The 9935-nt window shown below is 41.0% G+C and overlaps 1 gene segment (V, D, J or C); it reads right to left on the bottom strand.

Moving 5' to 3' along the window:
* Nucleotides 1-4171: 4171 nt before the first annotated feature.
* On the bottom strand, nt 4172-9311 carry LOC140339638 (T cell receptor beta variable 11-2-like). The segment is given in 3 exon segments: nt 4172-5186; nt 6626-8252; nt 8886-9311. Coding segments are annotated over 2 exon segments (363 nt in total).
* Between the last annotated feature and the right edge of the window lie 624 nt (nt 9312-9935).

Here is a 9935-nt window from a genome sequence, read left to right as displayed (position 1 = left end):
GAGGCTCTGCAAAATAGCAAGCTGAAACTTTGCACCTTGGCCCTTCATAGGGCTCACACTACATACATAGTGCCCCCTAGTGGTTCTGTCTCTCTGAGCGTGACGCTTACTTTGATATTGTCTATTCCAGGGCATTTGCTGAAATGTTTCATGTTAAGTAATACACTGGAGTTTCCATCTTTACTTTAGTGACCTAATTATCTCCACCGTTGCAAACTGTTTATGGACATGAAAATTTTCAGGTAACTAAAGATAAAAGTTTCATTTCTCATGGTAAAACCTTGTGCAGACTAATGGGAACATCATTACAAACTATAACATGGGGAGGGGATGAGAACTGAGAATTTGCAATAATTTATCCAACAAACAGCACACTGTGACATATTTATGAGGAAAAAAATTGTAATAGTGTTCAGTGATTTACGATGGACCAAAACCAGACAACCCCCATAACCAGCAATTTTCCTGTGGATCTTTGTACGGAAGGTGTGCATTCAATATTGCAGCCCCTTAAGGGGGCCAAGGGCCATTTGGACCTTCCAATTGGCTCATAATGGCCAAATCCCTGCTGTTGGTACATTGGGCTGGGAGCTCCTCCAGTATGGGGCATTGATGTGAATATTTTTTTTTCTGCTGCTGAATATTTTTCAGTTACATAAATGTGAGAAATAAATAACAGATCTGTATTCAGTCAGTGTGCACAACTTCTGTGTTCTTGCCAAGAATAACAGATGGGGTTAGATCAAAGCCTTGGCATTGCCTTCAGTCACCGTGCAGCACTGGATGCACAATAATAAACTCCTTGATTTTGTGCTGTCAGGGATTTGATCCTCAGGTAGGTGCTCGTGTCTTTTCCTGTGCTGCCCACCTTATAGACCGATTCATTTTTGTAGTTGTCATCGTAGGTGGGAGGCTCTTGTCCCTTAAAAATATAGGCAATGAACTTCATGTGATGACTGGCATCTTGGTGGTACCAGTACATGTAGTCATGGTTTGTGGTCTCCTGATTGCAGTGCAGTTCAGTCTGAACACTGGCATTCTGTACAATAAGTGCGGGCCTTTGACTGATCAATGCTTGAGCCAAACCTATAGAGAAGAATGAAAGTGCTTCCTTATCCATGGCTTTGTTTTATGAAATGTAATAAATTACTCCTACACATTGACAAGAAATGGCCATCTACCCCGACAATGCAGTTTTGGGTGACCCCGGATGAGCAAATTACTCCGCACCATATTGAAGAGATGCCCTACGAGTCTCTTCATCTGCATTTACCACTTCCATATCTACCTACCTGACACAACTATTCCCAAGACTCCCCCCTTAAACAATTTATAAATTATGGAGCATTCTGCAGGGGCAGTCAGACTATAGTGGAGAAGTGAACGTAAATCGGTTTTCTCCTCTCCTCCAGTGCTCTAACCAATACCAATACCCAAAACTAAAACTTAAGGTAGGTCACCCCTTATGTTACCCATTAGCTCCCCTATTCTTACAAGGATGGACAGCCAGGCAGATGAGAATCCCCTGAAGGAACATCGTCACAATGCTGCTTGAGAAGGTGACAACCAACAAATTGTAGGGACCGGAAGTCACATTACCAGCAATCAACCTACATATAAAATGCAGCTTCAATGACAATCTGCCTCATCTCTGCAAGAAAGATCTTTTTATCCATTGGTTTATCAGTGGTGATGAGTTTCTCCAGCTACTTTTATCTACTTCCTGTGTATAATGTGCAAACGTGTCCCCTGCACAGGCTTACCTATAGTGAACAATGCCTGCACATTCTGTGTCAGTATAGCCCATTGTAGGGCCTGGTTTATTACAGCTATCCAAAGTAGGACCAGCCAGAAAAGCCCAGGGCTGGACAGTCACTATATCGCAGTATTATTCAAGCACATTTCTTTTTATTCCAGTGGTCAGTGAACTTTGAGCCCCTCATCTTACTCTTCCTCTCTCTCTTGTGATAGCCACCAGGACAAAAAGTGGGGTTAAATCTTCTTAATGGTGAAATGGGAGCCAATGAGATTCTGCAGCATGTGTATGTGGTGAGAGAAGGAAAAGAAAATAGCAGACTGAGTTATCTAAGAATAATTTGTTGACTTATCAGTGTGCTGCTTCACAACCAGCAAGCTGTGGACAGGAAGGTGACACCACTCCATTTTTACATGCCCCAAGAAAAGGCGGTGTCACCAAAAAGCTGGTATAAACTAGAAGTGATTATTACACTGAGAACTGAAAATTCTGACACAGGAATGTTCACATATAGTAAGATAAGTCTGTAGCAAGAAAGGTGGAAGGATGAGCCCACATGACAGTAGAAGGTTGAGGTGGTGTCAGGAGGGATTGATGGGGTCAGAATGTGTAAGGTTGGGCCAGAAGGAAGGGAAAGGTATAAAAGGGCTGGAGGAAGAAGGATCTGGAATAGTTTGGCTCAGGAAAATGTTTTCCCGTCCACCCATCCATCAATGCTGTGTTTTATCAGGGGAAAGTGCTGGATGGTTGAATTAGGGCGATTGGAGTCTTGGAGGGCAAGGGCACCACACCATTTTGGTGTGGTGCCCGTTAGGTAAATAGTGGCTATGTTCTCTGAGGTGGTGCTGGGTGGCTGGGGGCCATTGTAGTGTTGCTGGTTGGGAGGAGAAAATTTTGTTTTATTTTGCAGACCTTTTCTTCTAGGACCTGCAGTCTTGTTGGTGGGTTAGAGAAAAATGGGTTATGTTTATGGTTTACAGCTAATGTTTGCCAAACGTTTAAGATTACTAGATTATTAAAAGTTTTTCCAAGTCTCTAAATTAGTTTGTAAGTTACATAGTTACATAGTAGGTTAGGTGGAAAAAAGACATAAGTCCATCAAGTTCAACCACACCCCAGATATAAAACCCTCTAAGACATAGTTGGTCCAGAGGAAGGAAAAAAAAACCCCGGGTACAATTTGCTTCAACAGGGGAATAAAATCTTCCTGATTCCATGAGGCAATCGGATGTTACCTGGATCAGCAATCGCTGTTATTTTTACTTTAAATCCTTAATCCCCAGTTATATTCTGTGCTTCAAGAAATCATCCAGCTTTTTTTAAAGCAATCTATAGTAGTTGCTGAAACTCCTTCCTGAGGGAGCCGATTCCCACTGGGGGGCCTATAGCAGACTCTAATAATTAATTGTGTGTTATTCACCCCCACATTCACCTCCACCCATAATGCCTTAAGATGGAATCATTTGTTCCATCTGCAAATTCTTCCTTCACATTCACTTTTAGTTCACTTCTAGTTATCTAAATTTTTGACAGAAGAGAGGTGACGTCTGACTTTTAGTATTTACCATTGGCCAATGGTCAACAGGCCCGAGTTACATGCTGGAGGGAGCACTAATGGGAGATTGTAGGTCCTGGACCTTTGGGTTGGGATGGGGGACACTGCAGAAAAGTGTGGGGGGCTGAAAGTTGTAGAGGGGGCTGGGGGCAAAGCATAGTGCTAGGAGAACACAAGACATTTATGGGACAGTTTGCAAAGTGTTAGGGCAGCTTAGGGCACCAACTTCCAGCCTCAAAAGTGTCCTAGGTCCTGCACAACACACTGCAATCCAGAACAGTTAGTAATCCTGGGCTCTGTGTTATCTCCAGTGTCAATGGAACCCAAGCCCGGGACCTATGTAAGAAGTCAGGCTCCTCTAATACCTGCTTCAGTTTAATTACGTGTAATGTTTTTATTACAATTTCACTTTGTTTCTGACCACTAAGTGTTTCTTTTGAGGTGAAATCAAAATTTAGATCTGTCTTCTCATGAAGAAAATAGACTTTCTGGAGGGGACCTGGGAGATGCCACAAATCTGGATTGGATCTGGTCCAGGACTGAATAAATATGCTAAATAATTGCACATGATTTTTACAAAATACATTCTAGGTTTGCATGATCACCCAGGTTTGCCTTTGATAGTCTATCTTCTCCAGCCTAGGAGAACTTAATCATGCCCAATGTGTTCTTTAGCTTTGCGTTGGTGGTACCAACCACCATGTCCTGTGGTCATCAGATGGCAGTCCATGTGAACATCCTTGTTAGTTCATCTTACAATAAGTTGTGGGGTTTGTGAGATAGTCGAGGTTGAAGCCAGACCTGCACAGAGGAAAAAAAGACATGGTAGGGTTATTACGTTGCATATTTTCATATTATGAATTGCACCCACTCTTATATATCAACATGAACATGTATCAGAAAGGTCAGGCTCCTCGGGTTGACAGTTGTCCCCGCGTTTTATAAAACTCCCCAGATCTAACAATTAGCCCAAACAAGGGGTTCGCCCACACAAGGGGTTCCCACTCGTCTAAACTTTTGTACAAGTTTACTCTGCCGTGGCCAATCAAGATGAGTTTGAATCAGAGAGAAGATGGAAGTGCCAGTGATGAAGTGGAGTGCAGACATCAAAGTGCTGGAAGGGGTTGGTGTGCTATGTAAGTCTGTCCTAATATAGAAATCCGCTTTATATTTACAATATGGCAAAATGCTCCAAGGGGCCAAAAATTGCTCATTTTGTCTGCCAGTTTATAATCCATATTCTCAGGATTATCAGATACATTTCTGTATTTATGAATGTTAATGTACTAATATTTTTATTCTCTCCTCCACCCCACTTCATACTTTTTCTCTAATTTTGCTTCAGTCCACATATAATAAAGCAAACCACAGATATGCCCAAAATCAATGTTGCCCAAAAATGATTCCTAAGATGTAAAAGTATAATCCGTGCTGATATCGGCCTATTCTAGAGTGATATATTTGTTTCTCTCTCTGTATTCCCCCAATAGGACTCCTTCTACAAGTTCCCAACATTGTGATGCCAGCTTAGGTTAGATCAAAGCCTCCAGGCTGTTTTCAGTCACTGTGCATCACTGGAAGCGCAGAAGTAGAGCCCTTGATTCTGAGCTTTCACTGACTTCACCTTTAGGAAGATATGCTTGTCTCCTTTGGTTCTCCCTATTTCATAAATGTCTTTGTTGTTTCCTTCAGTTGGATCTTTTTGTCCTCTGATCATATAGTCAATAAGCTTCAGACCTTGCCCCCTTTCTTGATGGTACCAGTACATCTGATCATGGTCCGTGGTCTTTTGTTCGCAGTCTATCAGAGCTTCCTGGCCAGCTTGTTTCACAATGAGAGGAGGATCCTGAAAGATGGTCAGTTGCTGGGCAATACCTAGAAAAAGATGGCAGTCATTGTACATATTTTATCATCTGTCACACAATATCTCTGCCTGGTTTGATCAGGTGAACTATTCACTAGCTGCGTACCATCACAAGATAGCCAGTCGTTCCTTTACCCTGGTCAGCTAAGGTACCTTCATGGTAAGGTTTGTTCATGGCTTGTGTATGGAAGCTTGTACAGTCCATACAAATACAAGGTTCCAACAACCTATGGACATAGTAAGTGAATAATTTGCCATGTCTGTGAATGTTCTCCTTTATCCAGGTTTTGGTATAGCTTGGAGAACTTTGTTACATTCAACTGGATTCTGAAACGCTTCAACTGCTTGGTAAAACATCTGCAAGGTGGCACAACTATGGCCGTCCAGTTAAGTGCAACAACCTACATCGATAATAAATGGTTGGAATATTACTTTGGAGTATTGTAAGATTATTAAAGTTCATGTACAGATAGATATCTATATTCTGATAACTGTGTATATCAATAACCCAACACATTCAATGGCCCTGATTTAATAAAGCTCTCCGAGGCTGGAGTGGATACACTTTCATCCATAAATCTGGGTGATACAACATACCTGGAATGGATTTCTTCAAAGTTGTTTGCTATTTGCTAGCATATGTTTTGAATCCTGAACCAGATTCACTCCAGGTTTGCAGGACCACCCAGCTTCATTGATGAAAGTGTATCCGCCCTAGCTTTGGAGAGCTGTAATAAATCAGACCCTATATGATGTATTAGGGCTTGGAGATATGATCAGAATTCAGGTTAGAATAAAACTCAGATATGTGGATATGTTTTCAGCACCCTAAATTGTACTGACTGCCCATCTAATATGGATTTAAATAACCCTTTCTCTTGCCCCTAACCTTCTACAAATCCAGTATATGTGTCAAGTAAATGAACAGAACAAATGCTGCCTACAGGTATAGCAGCTACTGCTAACACCCAACCTCAGTTCTCTTCGTCTGAATGTAAACTTGGCAATGAACAGGGAACATCCCATCAATTTGCAGCAATTAAGGGTTTCATAAAGATTTATGTACAACAAGTGTCAGTAAACAGCAAAAATACAGCGGTTGTATGATATTTGTAAGACCTTTGAAATAGAATGCTGTGTTCTTTCCCCTTGCTTGCTACACCTATATACTATCTATGCTACTAAGCTTACACTCTAACATTCACCATAGTCAATGTACAACTGGTGGAGCTGAAAAAAAGACAACCGATCATTTTTTCCTTCCTATAATCCCAGCGCTGCATGGCCAAGGTGCCAATCACATAGACACACAGCTAGCAGCAATGACTCAAATTGTAAAGATTTTTCTTCACCCATATTCTTAGCTTGACAGATTACCGCTAGCAGGACATTTGCCCCACTACACAGGGGTATAATTAGGTCATTAGTGCAGTTGAGGTTTTATACTTACATGATGTAAATATACAGAAGATAGAAAGCCTCGGTATAAGGAGCATGGTGACCAAGCTGATTGTGATATCAGGTAGTACAGCTTACATATACTCTGATCTGCCAGAAATTCTTTCCATTCACACCTGATATGTTACTTACTATAATATAGTCATTGCTGCCCCCTCTTGGATTCTTGATGTCATGGCAGCCTGCCTTGCAGTGGGTCAATTATGAAGAATCAACATTTCTTTTCATTCTCACATGACTTTCATAATTTAATGAATTTTATGAAAAAGCGATCATTTTTGTGGTTTCATTCAGTGATTGATCTCCTAATTTGCCAATTAGAAACTCCAGTCATCTATATGGGGATCTGAAGGCTAGCTGCAATTATTGAAAATTCATGATCAGCACCTACGTTATGTTTGCAGTGCTATTGTTATTATTGTAAAGTGATTGTCATGGCAAAAGTAGGGACCAGGATGTTTCATACGAAGACCTCGGATCTCCATTGTAGCTCATAGTGATCGTCACCATCAATTTGTATTTCGGTCCAAGGACGCGCTAAATCTGGGTATCGCCATCTTTCAATACTGAGAATGGCAATTTTGGTAAAAAACAGTCAGCCTGCTGATAAGTAGCAATCTTTTAGCTGGCTGCATATGTTTTCAATATTCAGGCTTTTATTTTTCTATTTTCACCCGGTGAACCTGCTGGAGACACGTCTCCATAATATGGGGTGAAATGTTTTGTAGTTTGGAAGATAGATAACTGCAAATCTGGCAGGGTCACTAGGTGTCTTTTTGAACGTATTTAATGTATATAACCCAACATTTTCAATGTCATTATTTAACAGACCAATAGCGGCCATTACTATAATGAGATGACACAGGAAAAATGAGCACTGGCACCCTAAAAGACAATGTGCAATGAATTTAATATAATGTATGTTAGATCGGGTTCCCTTGGATCATCATACACAGGAATATATAACTGGAATCCAGGCTTCACATTCTCAGGTTTTTATTAGACCAATCTGAATCTTATTACAATATAAAAATGGTGATAAAAGCTGATGAGCCAACACGTTTCGGGGCTCAGCACCCCCCTTCATCAGGGCTTTTCTGGTTATATATATATATATATATGTGTGATACTGGACCAAGGTAGATAAGCCAATAAAGCTAAAGTAAAAGCTGTAAAAAGTTTTCCCTTTTTTTCTGTTTATTGACATTGGTGGTGACTTTATCTCATCATAGTGAGCATTCTATGAGTTCTCTCTGTTGTCTGATGGATGGGGTTAGATCAAAGCCTACACATTGTTTTCAGTCACCGTGCAGCACTGGATGCACAATAATAAACTCCTTGATATTCCGCTTTCACGGACTTGATCTTCAGGTGGGTTTGCTTGTCAGTTCCATTCCTCCCAATCCCATAGATCTTCAGATCTTCGTAGTCCTTATCATAGATGGGATTCTGTCCACGAATAATGTAACCGATGTTTTTTGGCCCCTGGCCGGCTCCTTGGTGGTACCAGTACATGGTGTTATGGTCGGTGGTCACCTGCTTGCAGTCTATTTCTGCATCTTCATTGGCCTTCTTTACAATAAACTGGGGACTCTGAGTGATTGATGTCTCAGCCAGACCTGCAATGACAAAATCATTGTAAATATATCTTCTGATAACTGTCATTTGAAATTCCATACACTATTCCCAATTACCACACAGTATTTATATAGCGCTGACATATTATGCAGCACTGTACAAAGTCCATAGTCATGTCACTAACCATCTCTCAAAGGAGCTCACAATCTAATGACCCTACCATAGTCATATGTCAATAATACAGTGTAAGTACAATTTTGCGGGGAAGCCAATCAACCTAACCCGGGGGAATCCCACACAAACGCAGGGAGAACCTGCAAACTCCATGCAGATAGAGTTCTGACCGAGATTCCAACCTGGAACCCAGCGCTGCAAATTCCGGAGTGCTAACCACTGAGCCACTGTGCTGTATATGGTTCCTTGTAGAGATAGGTCTCCTGAAAACTAATATTCCAGGATGCAGAGGGTTAAATCATCATCCACCATGTCCTTTCATAGTCAGATTTCTTTATACAGCCATTGCCATGTGGTTTTATTCCCCCGATCATTTTATTATGAAGAGTAATAAAACTCCAAAGCAGAAGAAACTATGGCAGGGAGATTGTGCCACTGTGAACCCTCCAGCCACTGGCATCTGTCCAACCCCGAAATATATACATGGGGGACTCACTTACCAGATGGGAAAGCAAGACAGAGGACCAGCCATGGCAGAAGCGACATGATTACAATTCTGAGATACCAAGGAGCTGCAAAGACAGGAAGTCACATGATCATGGTAGTAGCTACACGGAACAAAAGTAATTTTATTTTGTAATATATTATTTTTATATTTATCTATGATTTTGCCCATTTAGTGATTGCACCTAAAGTGTAAATTTATTATACAGAAAAATGTGCCCAGTAGATTTATATTAAATTTGTTAAGTAGAAAAGTTGTCTACTGTCATTCATTTCTTTCCTCTGCATATCATTACTTGTTCCTGGAATCTTTTGCCCCTAGAATGTTTTTTCTCTTGACATAATTATTTTTCTCCAAGACTTTTCTAGAGGTGCCCCGATTCTCTGCAATGGTTTCCTCGTGTGATACTTCCCCCACCTCCTAGATTGTAAGCTCTTCTGTCCTCTCCTCCTCCGGTGTCACTGTCTGTATCTGTCTGTCATTTGTAACCCCTATATAATGTACAGCGCTGCGTAATATGTTGGCGCTATTTAAAGAATAGATTCAGGATATAGAAAATATAAAATAATAAATGTTTTACTTCTCCTTACTAGTCCTAATGATTTACAAATCCCTGAGATTAGAACCTAACTCTGATTGGATCGGAGGGAGACATAATATATACAGCACACAGGCCGGTGTTGAAGTTGAACTCTTAGCAAACTGATGAAACATAAATTCATAAATACAGAGCTGCCTAAAAGTGAACCCGTGCCTCTGTTCTGCGAGGGGAAAGAAAGGGTTAATGTAACGTTTTGTTTACCCCGTACTGAATGAAGCTCAGTGTGTAAACGCCGTATTTGTTGCTCACACCTGCCAAACATGAGGTGTACTTGGTGTGGTCAGGGCTGCCATGGCGTTCACATTGCCGGGGAGGAACCTTTGATTTAAGCAGTTATTCTGCCTTAGGCTGTGGTTTGTATATTACATTCAGTAAACAGGATATCAGTTTATATAAATGCAGCAAATATCCTACATATCTGCTGGAACTACACCACAGATCTCC

The sequence above is a fragment of the Pyxicephalus adspersus genome, chromosome 10 (assembly GCF_032062135.1).
Source record: "Pyxicephalus adspersus chromosome 10, UCB_Pads_2.0, whole genome shotgun sequence".
Taxonomy (NCBI): Eukaryota; Metazoa; Chordata; class Amphibia; order Anura; family Pyxicephalidae; genus Pyxicephalus; species Pyxicephalus adspersus.
Note: the sequence above shows the minus strand (reverse complement) of the source record. Positions and strands in the feature narration are given on the sequence as shown.